At 41.7% G+C, this 18,100-nt stretch overlaps 5 protein-coding genes, 2 long non-coding RNA genes and 1 pseudogene across 13 annotated transcripts; 3 read left to right on the forward strand and 5 right to left on the reverse strand.

The window, feature by feature from the left end:
* Positions 1-1,011: 1,011 nt before the first annotated feature.
* LOC6545012 (clavesin-1) lies at positions 1,012-6,603 on the reverse strand. The gene is made up of 4 exons (XM_001972503.3): positions 6,425-6,603; positions 1,996-2,453; positions 1,642-1,932; positions 1,012-1,581 (listed from the first exon to the last, which is right to left on the reverse strand). Coding segments are annotated over exons 1-4 (1,005 nt in total). The 5' UTR covers positions 6,426-6,603; the 3' UTR covers positions 1,012-1,326.
* A 1,176-nt stretch (positions 6,604-7,779) lies between these two features.
* On the forward strand, positions 7,780-9,515 carry LOC113563884. 2 transcript variants are annotated; one of them, XR_003407661.1, is made up of 3 exons: positions 7,780-7,805; positions 8,936-9,161; positions 9,476-9,515. It is a non-coding gene; the product is annotated as an uncharacterized LOC113563884 (long non-coding RNA). The 2 variants fall into 2 exon arrangements; XR_003407662.1 differs by lacking the exon at positions 7,780-7,805 and adding an exon at positions 7,974-8,056.
* Positions 7,800-10,683, reverse strand: LOC113563691 (annotated as a pseudogene).
* LOC6544922 (alcohol dehydrogenase [NADP(+)] A) lies at positions 9,397-10,298 on the reverse strand. The gene is made up of 3 exons (XM_026976707.1): positions 10,075-10,298; positions 9,679-9,996; positions 9,397-9,609 (listed from the first exon to the last, which is right to left on the reverse strand). Coding segments are annotated over exons 1-3 (462 nt in total). The 5' UTR covers positions 10,218-10,298; the 3' UTR covers positions 9,397-9,608.
* Positions 10,684-10,685: 2 nt separating the features above from the next.
* On the forward strand, positions 10,686-13,015 carry LOC113563883. Of its 4 annotated transcripts, none has more exons than XR_003407659.1 (4): positions 10,686-10,887; positions 10,974-11,197; positions 12,351-12,726; positions 12,931-13,015. It is a non-coding gene; the product is annotated as an uncharacterized LOC113563883 (long non-coding RNA). The 4 variants fall into 4 exon arrangements; XR_003407660.1 differs by having other exon boundaries at positions 11,077-11,197; XR_003407657.1 differs by having other exon boundaries at positions 10,686-11,197.
* Positions 11,254-14,366, reverse strand: LOC6544924 (aldose reductase). 3 transcript variants are annotated; one of them, XM_001972507.3, is made up of 5 exons: positions 14,077-14,366; positions 13,784-13,951; positions 13,551-13,720; positions 13,130-13,472; positions 12,734-13,064 (listed from the first exon to the last, which is right to left on the reverse strand). In XM_001972507.3, exons 1-5 carry the CDS (start codon positions 14,146-14,148, stop codon positions 12,885-12,887), a joined length of 933 nt encoding a protein of 310 aa, XP_001972543.1. In that variant the 5' UTR covers positions 14,149-14,366; the 3' UTR covers positions 12,734-12,884. The 3 variants fall into 3 exon arrangements, with proteins under 3 accessions (XP_026832506.1, XP_001972543.1, XP_026832507.1); XM_026976706.1 differs by having other exon boundaries at positions 13,784-13,990; positions 14,077-14,134; XM_026976705.1 differs by lacking the exons at positions 12,734-13,064; positions 13,130-13,472; positions 13,551-13,720; positions 13,784-13,951 and adding exons at positions 11,254-11,505; positions 11,563-12,078; positions 12,133-12,300 and having other exon boundaries at positions 14,077-14,360.
* A 950-nt stretch (positions 14,367-15,316) lies between these two features.
* Positions 15,317-16,516, forward strand: LOC6544925 (kxDL motif-containing protein CG10681). Its single transcript, XM_001972508.3, has 3 exons — positions 15,317-15,572; positions 15,629-15,801; positions 15,860-16,516. The coding sequence occupies exons 2-3, from the start codon at positions 15,635-15,637 to the stop codon at positions 16,329-16,331; spliced, it is 639 nt and encodes a 212-aa protein (XP_001972544.1). The 5' UTR covers positions 15,317-15,572; positions 15,629-15,634; the 3' UTR covers positions 16,332-16,516.
* On the reverse strand, positions 16,371-17,774 carry LOC6544926 (EARP-interacting protein homolog). The gene is made up of 2 exons (XM_001972509.3): positions 17,525-17,774; positions 16,371-17,473 (listed from the first exon to the last, which is right to left on the reverse strand). Exons 1-2 carry the CDS (start codon positions 17,693-17,695, stop codon positions 16,493-16,495), a joined length of 1,152 nt encoding a protein of 383 aa, XP_001972545.1. The 5' UTR covers positions 17,696-17,774; the 3' UTR covers positions 16,371-16,492.
* Positions 17,775-18,100: the final 326 nt, after the last annotated feature.

Raw genomic sequence — 18,100 nt, forward strand, 5'->3', positions numbered from 1 at the left:
AGAACAGCAGCCACAGACAACCTATTACAAACCTCTTGAGAAAACGAAGATCGGCGGAACGACTTTTTTCCTTCGCTCATCTCACCGCACAATTTACCACTTAGCAACTCCGCTGTAGATTTAATTTTCACGTTACCATTCTGCCATTCTTACAGTTTGCACAGTAAATACGTTCATGAACTGTAAGTGAGTAACAATAATAATAGATCATCTTTCATTCTTACTCCTCAATAAATCGTCCATTAGCATAAATGTGTTCCATTACGGTTACCAGATACCTTAGCCAATACTCCAACCAATGCCCCAACAAATATTTCACATAGTACGCTTAGGTACACACAACCTAATACCAAACCCAAACCGATACCCATTATTTTTGTTTTACCAAGTAACTTTGGAGTTAAGGCAAAGGTGCTCCCCAGTATCGTCCTATAAACGGTCTGCGTAGTTTCTAGATGCGGCCTAGGAACATCATCATACGTATTATCTTAGTAAATTATATGTACTACATAGGTACTGCCATGTACGTAATATTGACTGCGGTAATGGTTGGGATATTTACTTGCGATTTGTTTGCATTACTTGGTAACAGTTGGGTTAATTTAATATATTTACAATATCCTTAGGACCCACTAATAATAAACCTGGGCATCAACAAACATATTATTTTATGAACGTGACTGTATGAAAAGATCCCAATAAAAAGCGAAAAAGTAAAGCAGCTGAGTTCCATCTTCTTCTACAAACTTTCGAAAGAAAAAAAAGAGCCATTCTGCTGATATTTTTTTCCAGTACAAATATATGTATGCTGCCATTTCTCTTAAGCTCGACATAAATGACGATAAGTGATTGTTCTAACACAATAAGGTTGTGTTGCATTAAAGTCCGATTAAAAGATATCTTTTACTAACAAAAGTATAGGTGCTTCAGAGTATTTAGCCCCTCAAATCCTTTACCATGACAAACGCATGGCCGAAAACAACTGGGTCAACAAGCAAGAAGTTGATGACATTCGATTCAAATTCACAAGAATAAGTATATACATATATTTAAATAGACATTCATTTAACATAACGTAACGCATGGATGGAATATACAACAGGGAAACTCAGCCACAGGCCCAGCAATTATGGGCTTCTGAGGATTGGAGGAACACGACCCACTGGAGGGATCATAGTTCCTGCGAGACCGTAGTTATACAACTTAGTGGTGATGCTTTTAAATAGGTACGAAGTGTGCATGCCCGCGCGTCTTGTCGATTGTCTCAATGGTATCCTGACCTATCCTAGCTTAGCCTACGGAACCGGGATTGTTCAAAGGTGGGCACTAGTCCACCTCAAGTTTCCTAAAACTGCCCACGACTCCGGCATCGATGTCACCGATATCATTGCCTGCGAAATTGGCCGCATCCTTGGTGATCTCGATCTGCATGTCGTCGAGTGCAAGGATTGCCGCCCGGCGTTGCAGCAACTTCTGTTTGAACTGGGCGATCATATCGGCAATGGGCACGGTGCCACCATATTCCTTAGGCAGGATAGCGGGATCAATCTTCGTCTTCAGGATGTCAACATTTTTGTGCACCTGCAGGAAGAAGTCATATGGTCAGCACGTGCAACATAATGTCAAGCAAAATGAGCTCACAATGATGCGCTTCTTGAGTTTATCGCTCAGCATGGACACGCCCAGCTCGATGATGCGATTGGCGTAGTGGGGAATGTTGACGAAGTGCGTCTCCTTGTGCCGCATGGGCGTCGAGTTCTGGATGCACTTGACAATGCTGCGCAGGTCGGTCAGAGACCAGAGGCTGACGAAGCCCATGTTCATGCCACTCTCATCGTTGATGTACACGTACCCGGCCACCTGGGAGTCCTCGTCGTCCAGGAGTGCCTCGCAGATCAGGCTGTGCACTCGCGCCATTTGCACCGAAGTGAACTGGAATGCACATAGGAGCGATATTAAATATAGGGAATAATCTGACTTCTTGCTGATCCTTACCTTGTAGGGATCGAACTTGGCGGCCACGGAGAAGATGACCTGGCGTCCGGTGGAGTCGCGCTGGGGCAGCGGCACCAGGTAGCCGTTCTCGAAGATCTCGTTGATGGCCGGATCGTTGATGTCCAGCTGCTTGAACCAGTGCGGGAACAGCTGGCGGATGGTCAGGTAGCGCTCGAGCATTTCGCAGGCGGAAGGAACGGAGAACTTTTTGGTGCGCAGGAAGCGCAGCAGGAAGACGGCATCCGTGCGGCACTTGCGGATGTGCGGATGCTTCTCGATCCACTCGCGGAACTGGGCCAGCGCCTGCCGCCGTATGTTCTCGTCCTCGTGCAGCTCCTCCTTGGCCACCAGCTTCATCGCCGGACTCAGTCCGCAGACGTACGGATAGTCATAGTCGCCGCCGCTACTGGCAGCCGGTCCGCTCAGCTTCGGTTGTTGCAGCACCTCGGTCTCAAGCACTGAAAGTGGGTAAGATACGTACGTTTTAATTGCAAAATTCTATTGCACAAGTTCAAGCGATGCACTCCAAGCGGCATGTCTTGATTCAATACTATATTACGCAATTTATTTGGTCGAAATCAAGAGAGCAGAACTCATAAAGTCACGGATTTCAGTGGTTAAAGGCTTGAAAAGCTTGAATTGCTATCTGTCCAATTAACACTTTCACTTTTAGTTTAGGGCACAGCTGCCAAATGTTTACTCGATTTCCCTAAAAAGTTTACGATCTACCTGCTGAATTTCCCTTTGATTACACTGCTCCAAATGATAGTAAATTCATGATGCATGGATGCGTGCTTAATCATAAAGGTATTAATAAAATTTCGAGTGTTGTATTTCAAAAGATGTAATCTTAACTACGATGAAAATGTGTACATAAGAATTTTGGTTTATTTAAGTAAGATTACTGATTTGTGAAGAATGCTATGCATTTATTTAAATAAAAACACAACATTTGTATTATTCATTTCTATTCTTTGAACGCAACTATTAAGATAACTATTTAAAATAGTTGCGTTTTTATTTTACAAAAAAACTAAGTCTTACTCCCCTACTGCCCTGGTGTTCATCATAGATAATTACAACTACTGTAAAAATTATAACTTTGCTGAAAAAGCTATAGGGTTGTTTTCCTCATTTTAATTACCGATTTAAACTTGAACTCTATGAACGAAAATATATGTAAACGAATGTAAAATGAAGTCATAGTTATCTTAGATTGGGATCGCTTGAATGCGAATAAGCAATTTATGGACCAGCTTAAATATTTCTCCCTCCCAAGCGATATATCGCTTAACCACATCGAACTGCAGTTTTTGGCCGGCAGTAAGCGAAATAATGGACTAAAATGGCCAAGTGGCTAAGTGGCCGCTGCCAGATAGCCAGATTTCTTCACGGCTGACACCACCGACTCATAATTGGCCGGTTGCCCTTGGTCGGTGGCGGTTGTGCAATCCAAAATGTTAAAATTCATCGAACTCTCAAGGGTCAGCGCAGTTTACTGGACCACCACCACCAGCTCCTCCATACGAGTATCACTCGTATATCTATGCATACCAATTAATCCCACTTGACTCTTGACTGCACAATGTCTGGCGAACTGGCACTGGAACTGGATATGGCGATGGCGATGGTGATGGTGATGGTGATGGCGATAGCTTCAAGCGACCAGGGTGCAATGGCTTGCGTGGGTTACTTCGGCAGTTGGAGTCAAAAAAGTTGCCCACAGCCAAATGCGATCGGTTGGCCAATCTCGCCCAGAGATGCTGGCATTTCCGCTATTTTTTCGCCTCACTACATTTCATTGGTCTTACACAGGTCCATTGACCGTGACCCAAAATCCAATCCGCCGGCTGACAGACTGACTGCTTTGCATACGAATCGAATGTTTGGTGGCTCACCACGGGTGTTGTCATTTCGGAGCCCATTTAAATTTCTAGTCGTAAAAACCCCGACGAAGGTCGAGAGAAAGATGCGCCAGGCTGCGGAGTAACCGCCCAGTAATTGCGGATCGGATGGCAGCTGGCTGGCTGGGCTGGCTGGGCTGGCTCTGGGTTGGATGGTCCAACTATTTTTTGGTCAACAAACTGTTTATGACCAGTTTGTTCACTTTCATGGCCTTCACACAGTTTCCAACGCAATCGAACCGCTGAAGTAAAATAAATTGAACGTGTGGAATTGCCCGCTTTGAATACGTCCAATATAAGTATAGGTATGTATATAGTATGAAAGTCCGGGCTGTGGTAACTCGATCATTTATGGGCCATGCGATACCATGGCGTGCTGAAGATGTCCGCTGTCCGCTATCCGCTGTCTGTCGTCCACTGGGACCAGTGAAACATGCGATTTGTAATTTCGTTATCGTTTCTGTTGCGTCCGTTTTCCGATCCGCCAATTAGCCCGCCGGTTACATCATATCACAGCATAAAAGCTGGCAAACCGAAGTACCTCCGTCTTAGCGATCCCGCACACCAAGTCGCCAACTTTTGGTAAGAGTAAAGAGTGCAGGCTCAAAATGCCCGAGAAATGCTCAAAACTGGTTATTCCATCCCACCACTCGACCCCGTCCACTCCCATTACACGGTGAGAAATGACTGCGACTCGCATCCGGCACTGCTCATTCAAAAAATGTGAACCATCAAGATGTCATATCAAATCACTCAATATATCAACAACAAGACTTGCACTATTCTTGATAATATCTAGTGAAGATCCAATCCAATTAACCAAACGATTATGATTGATACCCTATAATTATCTCACCTATTACCTCAAAGATCTTATTATTATTAATGCCTTATAATCTTATGTAAATCCCCTTATCGAATACATGTTGTTTGGCGTAACAGGTACGAGTATTCATCGAATGACTGGTGTTTTTCAGCCATGCCTCATTGTCCACAAATATGATTAGGGCAGATTCAAGAGCAAGGTTTTTTGCGCAAAAAAACCCCAAAATTTCTCGCCGTGCACTTGCCCAATCCCACCCCATGACCGTGCACATTGGCAATATTGGTTTGCTTTGACTCAATTTCGAGATACGAATGGGCAAACAGTTGAATTTACGACTCGGCGATTTGCATCTGCCTTTCCGGATTATCATGCAGATTGCATTTTGCCACAATTACGACAACAGTTCGCTAATGTTCCCCGGATGAGTAGCGCTTTATATTCATGTGTCAGAATCTAATGGCACTGATTACAGAGAGCGGAATTCATTAGCCAGGCTAACCACGTTCCAATCCCAAGGCTTTGGGGCCCATTCCGTTGGTCAAGGCAGGGCCTTTAAACGCCATTAGGCTGCACTTGTAACTGAAAAGCTGGAAAACTAGCAAGCTGGCCACCGAAGGTGGACATACTCGTACTAGATATGCGGCACCCATTCTGCAGAATTAACGACGAGGTCGTGGCTGTTGGTCAAAGGAAACCGTCACGTCGATTGGTGTGTCCCTGGCAATTGCACAATAGCCACTTGCCATGAATATTTATATGCGAACCGCACAAATTGCATTGCACTGAGTACGTTTTCCAACCACTTGGCTTTTACGGTGTTGTGTTGGCCAACTTCGGCTGTCGGCCGAGAAGACCTTGTAGGCCGGGCCTCTTGTGGCTGGGCAATTAAGCCAGCAAACAGAATTACAAAACTCTCGAAGAGCTGCAAACTATCGGCCGTAAAATAATTGGCTGGCGCAAAGCACTCGCAGTGGGTCAATAAAGCACAATTAAAAGGCTCTAAAAAAAACTATACAATTTTCGTTTGGCTCCACCCTCGCACCTAGTTTAGTGCCAGCTTCTAAGGTGCTCAAGTGCTACACCGGGAAAAATTCTTGAAAGAGCTTGAAATGGAGCTTGCAAAATATGTCAAAAATATCTCTAATTTACTGAAATACATTAGTTTTGCTTTGTGATATTTTGGCACATCTACAAAGTAAACAAAAAATACTGTTCTAATTAAACCTATTAAGAAACCCCTTTAAAAAATATATAAATTTAACATAAGAATTTACTGAAATCAGGATGCACATCATGTATCTATCGGATACTAACAATTCTATGATATTTAACAAGGCACTTTATGTAAAAGGTTGTACTTAGATATAAAGCTAGTTAAATATCGCATATAATCGCTTTAGGAACCCATTTTCCTTCAATATAACCAATATATCCTATTTTGGAACCTGATCCATTCAAGTCGACACTTTGCCGTGCAACAAAGTGCGGCCTGGAAATCCCCGGCAAACAGTAGCAATCTGCAAATGTATCTGCGCATGCGCAACAGCTGCAGAGAGCTGTACTTGGGTGAAAGCGAAAGTTTTTCACCGCCACCAGCTTTTCTCGGGCCTTTACATAATGCACGATTGGATCCTTTTTGGTTTTGTAAGCGAGGCGCTAGTTGGAGACGTTATGGGGGGTAATTCTGAGCTCAACTCACTTTTGGTTTTACGCACTGGCACTGCGTGGATTTCACAAGTTGTTAATCTTATGTAACAATATTTATACGCGCTGCCTGAACTCCGGGCTCTAATTGATCGCCGGAAGATATATATATCCGTGTGAGTTCCGCAACTGAACTGGCGACGTGATGTGAACGTGGGCACGCTTGGAGCGAAACTGCCAATTTTTTGACTGAAAATTTATTTAAACCTCGCTCTCGGCCGAAGCGATTTCACTCACTCAATCGTTTGAGTCGCATTTTGGTTGAGTGGAGAGGCTCAGCGGTTTAGCGGCTCAGCGGCTCAGCGGCTCAGTGGAGCACAAGCCGAGCTGGGAGATGCCATCTGCATGGAAAGTGGTTTCGAAAGGCTGACGTCTTCTTGTTATGATATTCTTGGCCTGGGTCAAGGTGGCGCATGCCAGAGATTCTCCTCTAATTGCCTCGCGGAGCAGCAGTGAGCCACACTCCACCACTCATCCAGTCTCCCAGAAGTCACAGCTGCTTTGGGGCGGCTCAAAGGCTAGACGACCCCAATTTCATTCAGTCCGTGCTCATCTTATTTGGCTCTGACGTCACCCCATGGCGAGGTGCTATTTACAAAGGTCTCTGGCAGCGATTAACCCAAAATGTACTCAGCAATCCAAAAATAATTAGCCATTCGGGCGTAATTCGGTACATCAACTAATAGCCATAATACTTTCATGCTTCATTTATGCGGCTAGCGCAACTAATAGCTTCCGCATGATATTTTTTGGCGATACATCAGAATGTAAGATGCATTGATAAGAGAACGTTGAGAAACAAAAATGGGTCCTCATAAATTATATGGAAATGAAAGGATTATAACTATTATAGACTTACAGCTGGTAATCAGCACAAGTTCTTCTAAGAAACAGTATTCTAAATATCATATCATATGTATCTTAAAGCCACATAGTTTTGCATTTCTCATTTACGCACCTTTTTTTCTATTTTATTCAAATTATTGTAGAAAAGCTTGTTGCACTTCCGAAAATAGCACTAGAGTTTGCCAAATCTGTGCACAAAACAATCATCAATCAATGTCTCAAAAACTATAGAAATGATGGAAATAATGCTGGTATTCACCAGATGTAACATTTAAGCCCAGATCTCCATTGGGGAGCTCCAAGTTTGAGCAGTTCGCATTACCATTGGTCGTAAAAGCGTAATATTTTCATTTGGTCTTATTCAAACATTTTCACCTTTCAGCTTGGATGTCAAACGTGCCGTGCCAAAGATCGATGCTTCCATTTGCTCCTCTTTTCTGGGAATACGTTCCACGGTGGTGTTTGGATAGTTGGCAACTGGACGGATTTAATAAAGCATCAAGGCACACTGACCTTGTGTGTATAAGTAGGTATGTACATTCGTGCATTCAAATTGTTGTCATAGATTTATGTGTAACAAATTTATTATATTATATGTGTGCTACAGCAACAAGGCTCTCTTTTGGTTTTAAAACTCAATTGAAAAGGGATAGTACTTGTGGTTCTGACCCTTGATCAAATTTAATGGCACCACACGTTCGCCAGTGTGATACCCATCGAGAACGGCCATTTCCTCGGCCGTCAGCTCAAAATCGAAGATATCGAAGTTTTCAGAAATTCGGTTAGTATTCGATGACTTGGGAATGGGAATGACACCCAGACCGACCTGCGGAATAAAGGTAAATTAGATGCTATCGCTGAGGTCGGCTAAGTACTCAATTACCAGGTAACGCAGGACAACCTGCGGTGCAGTCTTGCCATATTTTTTGGCAATTACAGCCACCTCCGGGGAATAGATAAAGTCCGGCTTCTGGATATCCGGTTTGGGCTTTCCCAAAGGCGTATACCCCGTTAAAGTGACGCCGTTCTTCTTGCAGAAGGCTGTCAAAGCCTTCTGGTTGAGGGTAGGAGAGCACTCCACCTGGTTATTGACGGGCTTGATCTCGCAGTTAGCCAAAACACGTGCCAGCTGCTCGCTATTGAAGTTGGACACTCCAATGCTGCGTACCAGCCCCAGTTTCACCAACTTTTCCATGGCCTTGTAGGTATCCAGATAGTCGACATCGCTTAGTTGGAGCACATCGTCCTCATTCTTAGGCAACAGGGTGTTGTCATCAACATATTTGTAGCCCACTGGCATGTGCATCAGATACAGATCGATGTAATCCAAGCCAAAATTGCTCAGCTGTTTGCGGCAAATGCCCTCAACGAGCTCAGGATCGTGGAAAACGTTCCAAAGCTGCAGCAAAATATAATCTTATCGATAGAACTAGAACATATTCATGTCATTTACCTTTGTGACCAGGAATATATCCTCTCGCTTGACCACTCCCTCTGCGATTTTGTCCCGAATCGCCTTGCCCACTTCAGCCTCGTTTTGGTAGAAATAAGCCGTATCTATATGGCGATAGCCCACATCGATCGCGTGCTTCACAGCGGCCTCGCCTTCGTTGTCCTTGGACTGCAAATAATCCACCATTAACCTTCTTCCTTTTGACAGAACCAAATATGTGTTTTATAAGACGACTTTGGAGATCAGTTTATGGTTTTTTTCGACCAGAAAATCGAGTTCGTTTCACCCAGGATATTGTGAGCATTTCGGAGAGTCGCGAAATGACAAATCGAAATCACATCCGAGGTTATGTGATTGAGCAGCGTCGAAAAGCTCAGGAAAGATACGATAATCTTTGATGAGACGATTAGGATACAAATTATTATTTCGCCAGGTAAGCACTTAAAAGGTTAATTTGCTTTTGTTTTATGACTGCAGTTGTTTGTCGTGTTCGCGTTTTAGAAGATCATATGTAGCACAAAATATATTTATATATGATTACGCTTGGCACGCACTTTTATGGCAATTTTTTCACATTTTATAACTTTTTGTAATTTTGTAATACCTAAGTAAACTAATAAAAAAAGCAAGAAACTAAACTAATTAATTGAATTCTTATTGATTCTTACTATTTAATTTGTCAAAATTTATATAATTGATTGTTAATAAGGATAGTACTGATGATTCTTGGCTTTTTTAAATTTCCAGATTCTCCGCCCTGTATTGAAGCTCTTCAACTGAAGCAACTCCTCCGGCGTTAGGTGGAAATCAAATATATCCAGATTCTCGACGAGATGGGCTCGCTGGGCAGCTTTTGGAATAGGTACTGTGCCAATGGCGATCTGTGAAGCATTTTTATTTTTTAGCCAATAAATATCTTCATCACTTTACAATTCCAAGATTGTTTATACCAAGTATCGTAGGATGATTTAGCCAAGGCTAGTAGTTTGGAATCAGTATAGTATTCCGGCTGCGGATTACAGGCTTTGGGCCGCCCCAGTGGCGAATAGGCGACTACCGTGATGTTGTGGAATTTACAGAGCTCAATTAAGGGGATTTGCACCAATTCCAGATGGCATTCGATTTGAAGGCTCACAGGCTTGATTTGGCAGTGTTCTAGTACTCTCTTCAGCTGCCTGGCATTCAAGTTGGACAATCCCAAACTGCGCACAAGTCCCAGATGTACCAATTGCTCCATGCTTTTGTAGGTGTCCACATAGTCCACATCGCTACGAATTCCAAAGATCAGTTTCAAGTTTCAGAAAATTCGATTACTCCGCATTAAGCTTCTGGTATCCAAAACTCACTTGGTTCTTAGCTGGTCATTCTCGTGGGGCATCAGATCATCATCTGAGACATAGTCCACACCCACGGGCGAATGCATCAGATATAAATCTAAATAGTCCACGCCCAGCAGCTTTAATTGCATTTCACAGGAGAGTTTCACCATCTTGGGTTCGTGATATATGCCCTACAGCTAATTGGATATTGATTTTCGATCTGTATACATGTTCTGGTAACAATATATACTATATCCCACCTTTGTGACCAGAAACACCTGTTCGCGTCTTAGTTTCTGGTCGCCTATAAGTTTAGCTAAAACCTTGCCTATAATGCTTTCATTCATGTACAAATAGGCAATGCCTATAGCCCATTTCAAGGGCGTGGCACATTGCAGCCTCACAGCGAGACTTCTTTTGCACGTTTAAACCAAGAATAAATAAACTCAATTGCTAAATATGAAAGCCGGTGAGCGTAGTGTGACCAAAACGGCTTTGCAGGAAAATACCCCTGCCATTTTGCTAAGCTTTATTATTGAAATATTTTTAAGTGTTTAAAAAGCTAATTAAAAGATTATTTAGCCTAGATGGAGCAAATATTGTAATAAATGCCAATTATTATTATTTTTTTTTTTTGCAATATGTTCAAAATTAATTTTTCCATTGCTTCTGCAATTTGGCACTTTGCAGCACTGGTTAATAACTTGTTACGAAAATATTTTTTTATTTTTCGGGTGTAATTGGTACATCAACTAATAGCCATAATACTTTTATGATTCATGTATGCTTCTGGCGCAAATAAAAGCTTCCGCATGATATTTTTTGGCGAAAAATCAGAATGTAAGATCCATTGATACGAGAACGTTGTTAAACAAAAATGTGTCCTTAAAAATGATATGGAAATTAAAGGATTATAACTATTTTAGGCAGAGCAGACAAATTTCTTCTAAGAAAACGTATTCGCATTACCATTGGTCGTAAAAGCGTAATATTTTCATTTGGTCTTATTCAAACATTTTCACCTTTCAGCTTGGATGTCAAACGTGCCGTGCCAAAGATCGATGCTTCCATTTGCTCCTCTTTTCTGGGAACACGTTCCATGGTGGTGTGTGGATAGTTGGCAACTGGACGGATTTGTGTGTATAAGAAGGTATGTACATATATTCGTGCATTCAAATTGTAACAAGTGTATACGTGTAACAAATGTATTACTATGTATGTACTATATTTGTGCTACAGCAACAAGGCTCTCTTTTGGTTTTAAAACTCAATTGAAAAGGGAAAGTACTTGTGGTTTTGATCCTTGATCAAATTTAATGACGCCACACGTTCGCCAGTGTTATACCCATCGAGAACGGCCACTTCCTCGGTTGTCAGCTCAAAATCGAAGATATCGAAGTTTTCAGAAATTCGGTTAGTATTCGATGACTTGGGAATGGGAATGACACCCAGACCGACCTGCGGAATAAAGGTAAATTAGATGCTATCGCTGAGGTCGGCTAAGTACTCAATTACCAGGTAACGCAGGACAACCTGGGGTGCAGTCTTGTTATATTTTTTGGCAATTACAGCCACCTCCGGGGAATAAATATAGTCCGGCTTCTTGATATCCGGTTTGGGCTTTCCCAAAGGCGTGTAGCCAGTCAAAGTAATGTCGTTCTTCTTGCAGAAGGCTGTCAAAGCCTTCTGGTTGAGGGTAGGAGAGCACTCCACCTGGTTATTGACGGGCTTGATCTCGCAGTTAGCCAAAACACGTGCCAGCTGCTCGCTATTGAAGTTGGAAACTCCAATGCTGCGTACCAGCCCCAGTTTCACCAACTTTTCCATGGCCTTGTAGGTATCCAGATAGTCGACATCGGTTAGTTGGAGCACATCGTCCTCATTCTTAGGCAACAGGGTGTTGTCATCAACATATTTGTAGCCCACTGGCATGTGCATCAGATACAGATCGATGTAATCCAAGCCAAAATTGCTCAGTTGTTTGCGGCAAATGCCCTCAACGAGCTCAGGATCGTGGAAAACGTTCCAAAGCTGCAACAAAATATAATCTTATCGATAGAACTAGAACATATTCATGTCATTTACCTTTGTGACCAGGAATATATCCTCTCGCTTGACCACTCCCTCTGCGATTTTGTCCCGAATCGCCTTGCCCACTTCGGCCTCGTTTTGGTATAAATATGCAGTATCTATATGGCGATAGCCCACATCGATCGCGTGCTTCACAGCGGCCTCGCCTTCGTTGTCCTTAGACTGCAAATAAAGAATATGAAATCCACCAATAACATTCTTTCTTTCGACAGAACCAACTATGTGTTTTATAAGACGGCTTTGGAGATCAGTTTATTGTTTTTTCGACCAGAAAATCGGGTTCGTTTCACAAAGGACATTGTAAGCACTTCGGAGTGAGAGAAATGACAAATCGAAACCACATCCGAGGTTATGTGATTGAGCAACGTCGAAAAGCTCAGGAAAGATACGATAATCTTTGATGAGACGATTTAAAATACAAATTATTATTTCGCCAGGTAAGCACTTAAAGATTAATTTGCTTATGTGTTATGACTGTTTGCATTTACTTGTCGTGTTCGCTTTTCATATCATTGCTTCGGTTTCAGATCATATCTAGCACAAAATAATATATTTATATATGTATGATGAATTGGCAAGCACTTGAAGGTGAATTTTTTCACGTTTTATAACTTCTTATAATGTTGTAATAACTAAATTAAAAAAATAACTCAAGTATGTGAAAACTGAACTAATTAATTGGAACGATGTAAACTAACTAACGAGATTCTTTCTATTTATATTGTTACAATTTATATAATATATTGTTAATAAGGATAGTACTGATGATTCTTGGCTTTTTCAAATTTCCAGATTCTTCGCCCTGTATTGAAGCTCTTCAACTGAAGCAACTCCTCCGGCGTTAGGTGGAAATCAAATATATCCAGATTCTCGACGAGATGGGCTCGCTGGGCAGCTTTTGGAATAGGTACTGTGCCAATGGCGATCTGTGAAGCATTTTTATTTTTTAGCCATAAATATCTTCACTTTCCAATATCAAGATTGTTTATACCAAGTATCGTAGGATGATTTGAACTGGAGTCTTGCCGTACTTCGTTGCCAACGCTAGTAGTTTGGAATCAGTATAGTATTCCGGCAGAGGATTACAGGCTTTGGGACGCCCCAGTGGCGAATAGGCGACTACCGTGATGTTGTGGAATTTACAGAGCTCAATTAAGGGGATTTGCACCAATTCCAGATGGCATTCGATTTGAAGGCTCACAGGCTTGATTTGGCAGTGTTCTAGTACTCTCTTCAGCTGCCTGGCATTCAAGTTGGACAATCCCAAACTGCGTACCAGTCCCAGATGTACCAATTGCTCCATGCTTTTGTAGGTGTCCACATAGTCCACATCGCTACGAATTCCAAAGATCAGTTTCAAGTTTCAGAAAATTCGATTACTCCGCATTAAGCTTCTTGTATCCAAAACTCACTTGGTTCTTAGCTGGTCATTCTCGTGGGGCATCAGATCATCATCTGAGACATAGTCCACACCCACGGGCGAATGCATCAGATATAGATCTATATAATCCACGCCCAGCAGCTTTAATTGCATTTCACAGGCGTGTTTCACCATCTTGGGTTCGTGATATATGTCCCACAGCTAATTGGATATTGATTTTCGATCTGTATACATGTTCTGGTAACAATATATACTATATCCTACCTTTGTGACCAGAAACACCTGTTCGCGTCTTAGTTTCTGGTCGCCTATAAGTTTAGCTAAAACCTTGCCTATAATGCTTTCATTCCTGTACAAATAGGCGGTGTCTATATGCCTATAGCCCATTTCAAGTGCGTGGCACACTGCTGTTTCACAACGAGACTTCTTGAGCTACAGATAACATAATTAACTTTCAATTTCACAATTGGGCTTTATTGGAATGGAAAGGTAGAATGTTCCATGAACATATCAGTCTCTTGATTGATAAGCACTAGCGATGATAAGTATAAACTTACGTTGTAGGTGCCGAGACCCAAAACTGGCATCTCGTAGCCATTGTTTAGCTTAACAGTCGGAGCAAGCTTCATATTGCACGTTTAAACCAAGAATAAATGAAGAAACTAGGGTTGTTGATAATATAACATATCAAAATATCAATGTATCGATATTTTTTTCTGAAAATTGTATATTTATATCGTGATATTGTTTTTGCCCAAATATCGATACTTTTTTTATGATATTTTAAATATTATCATCACTTGAAATGATGATTACTTGATTACTTGAAATATTATGTGACTCTAAATTAGACGACATGCCTTACAGTCTTTACTAGAACTAGTTGGGAATTAAGGGGCTACAAGGAAATATGTTTCCTAAACAAATATTAAAAGCGGCAATAACTATGTGTTCCGCCAGTAAGTAAAACATTTTTCAGGCTTTAATTAGGACAATTTTTACTACTTTGTGCAAGTAGCACATACATACACACATACATACATACATACATACATACGTACATATATACATACATACATACATACATACATACATACATACATACATACATACACACATACATACACACATACATACACACATACATACATACATACATACCTACATACTTACCTACACACACACACGTACATACATACGTACATACATACGTACATACATACATACGTACATACGTACATACATACACTACACATACACTACACCCACTGCTCGACCGGTAACTCTAAATTAGAAGACATGCCTTACTGTCTTCACCAGAACTAGTTGGGAATTATAGGGCTACAAGAAAATATGTTTCCTAAACAAATATGAAAAGCGGCAGTAACTCTGTGTTCCAACAGTAAGTTAAGCATTCTTCAGGCTTTATTTAAGACAATTTTTAATACTCACATTAAAGACCTCACTATTTCGCTCACTAATATAATTATGACAAAATAATAGATTATTATTTAATTACTTACAGCTCGTGATTAATTTAGTAGCACTTTGTATACGAATAAACATAAAAATATATGACCCTTTCAGTGTAGGGTAATCAATTTCTTAACAAGAATTTTATATTGTATTTTAAATATTTTTTATGAATAAATATTTTAAAATAAATATTATAACATTTCAAACATTTGTATGAATAACATTTGCTTGGTTATTCTTGAACAAATAATACTCTTGAACAAATAACCAGGCAAATGTTATTCATACAAGTGTTTCATTTAAGTGTTTAAAATTAATTTGGCCAGTGCTTCTGCGATTTGGTATTTTGCAGCACTGGTTAATACCTAGTAAATCAGCTGTTACGAACATATTTTTTATTTTTCCTATAGAAATCTTCTATATATAAATTTCTATAAATTTCCAAAAGAAATTTTAAAATAGATACAAACATGAAATCTATTTGAAAACGTAAACACAAATTAATGAAAAATAAAACTGCCAGGAAACTGCACACAAAGCAGAGTTCAGCTTGTCTCAAAGAAACAGACCTTGAAAAGTAAGTAAACAAATCAATTATTGTTAGTCCCCAGAATATAAACAAATGATTTCTAGGCTACAATGAGCCACTTGGGCCTTACGGATGTGCATCAGTCCGCTGATGCCACTCCTGACTTGGAGTCCTTCACTGGCTTTGGCAACTCCGCCGCCGAGGCTTTTATTCAAAGTCTCGCAGGAATGGTGAATCAGGGCGATGTGGAAACCATGATTAGGGCTCAAAAGCAAATGTAAGCGATGCAATTTAACCACAGAGATTATATTAATTAAACAAAATACATTCTACAGGCTGCAGCGCTTTGAGAAGACCAACGAGATGCTGCTCAACTGCAATGCCCTGTCGCAGAGTCGTCTGAAAAGTGCCAGCGAGGATTTCAAAAGACATGTCAAATGCCTAAGCGAAATGAAGAAGGATCTGGATTACATATTTCGAAAGATAAGGGTCATCAAGCAGAAGCTGCAGTTGCAGTTCCCCGCCATTTACGCCGAAGTTCAGCCGCAGAGAAGCAGTTTGGCGGAGGAAGCCGAGGATGATACGGAAGCCCAGGCCAAAAAGGCTACAGAAACACCTGCGCCCGCTGCACCAAAGCCTGTCTTATCCACCAAAAAGAGTGCCGCCACCATCGAGTACGTGCAGATGGAGGAGGCAGTGGACAATGGCACTGTGGAGATCGAAAACGAGCTGATCAAACGAGTTTGCTCCGTGGAAACTGCAAATCCCAATGATTCCTCCGACTGCACATCTGAGGATACAGGTTGAACATTGCAAATGCTCTTAATAAGCTTTACTCCTTCGGTATATATGTCTACATTTAATAACTTATTGGTTTAATATTTGTATAACCTGCTACATACAAGGACACAATCCGTTTAGTTAGTTTAAACTATGAAATATGTGTAATAATTTAAGAAACTAATGGCTTAAAATATAATCTGGTACTTGTACTGCTTGGGCACCTTTGAGATTATGACGCGGCCATCGTAGCTGAGGGAAGCAAAGATCCACGGATCCACATTGCTCCACTCGGCACAGTAAACGGAATCCTCGTGCTGATCAAAGGTCTGCAACAGACCATCTGGCAACAGTTTGTGCCTCTCCTCGCCATCCGCACCACTGAAGTTTGAATCATCTAGTCCAGCCTGCACCTGTGTCTCTGAACTCACAGATCCCGCGCAGGTGAGCAGCACCTTGCAGTCACTGGAGCTGGAGAGGAGCAGTTGGTCGTGGAATGTATTGAAGCGCACGCACCAAACCCAATGCGAATGATCGGAGCGCTCGAAAACCGGAGCCTTGGCCATGCGGCAGTCCCAGATTCTCAAGTAACCATCGTCACCGCCGGTGACCAAATGGCACTGCTTGTTGGGATTGCAGTCCAGGTCACGGACCATTTGTCCATGCGCATCGTTGATGCTCCAGGCACAATGCTGTGTATCCCGCACATCGTAGGCACTCAGATTGCCATCTTGGAGGGTGAGAAATTGGTGTCCCTGATGGTGGTGCGACCACTTGCCGGTGGTGAAATGCTGTGTATGCTTTGCAGATCCACTGGAGGACCCACTAACCGACACCTCAGCCACCACGCGAGTGGAGGCTTCAGCGCGCTGCATCACAGCCACCTTGTTGTCCACCACACAGGCGAGGGTGTCCTGATTGGGATGGAATTCGATGGTCTTAACACGTTCGCCCAGTGCTTCAGTTTCCAGGACCTCAACCTGTTCCCAGGGCAGGTACTCCGACTTCAGCTGCTCGGGATCAGGATTGAGATCCTCGGGCAGCGTAAACAGAGCCGCTTTGGTGAGAACTTGTGCTCCTTTTTGCACATTGTAGACGGAGGCCAGCAGGCGAGGATTACGCGGGCAACTATTCAGTTTCCACACTTCACCCAGGGCATGCTCAAAGACCTGTGAGGAGATATATACTTAGCACATCCTTTGGTAAGCCCAGATTTTCACCTTTGATTGCACGGATCCCTGTTCCTCCTCGTACTGAATTAGGTGCACCTGGTTCGTGGGTTTCAAGGAGTTGGTGGCTATGAAAAAGCACACATCGTTGCTCTCTCCATACTGAGGTGTTAAGGCGCGAGCCTGCAGTTCCAGTCCGTAGATCAAGCTATTTTCATCCATTTTCCAAGATTACCTCAATGTTTTGATTTCGCTAAATATCTGGGTACGCAACATACGTACACAAGACGGTGTACCTAATAGTGTTGGTAAGCATTCATACCAGGTTGCAACTCTGGAGCACATTTAAAAATAAAAACAAATTTTAATTTTATGAAATAAAATTATTTAAATTGCTTAAAGGGTTTTAAATATATATATTCTAGTTTAATTGTTTAAAATATAACAAAGATTATATAGGTATTAAAACCCTTTCATATCATTTCGTTAGATCTACTATTAGGCCTACCAAAAAATATATTTACCCAATGAAAAACTTAAACATATTTGTACGCCTTAATAATAGCATTTAGTTCTATTGGTTTAGGATCTTAAATTATTTTTAAAATATTTGTCCGTTATCAGTGT

The sequence above is a fragment of the Drosophila erecta genome, unplaced genomic scaffold (assembly GCF_003286155.1).
Source record: "Drosophila erecta strain 14021-0224.00,06,07 unplaced genomic scaffold, DereRS2 tig00000021-arrow-pilon, whole genome shotgun sequence".
Taxonomy (NCBI): Eukaryota; Metazoa; Arthropoda; class Insecta; order Diptera; family Drosophilidae; genus Drosophila; species Drosophila erecta.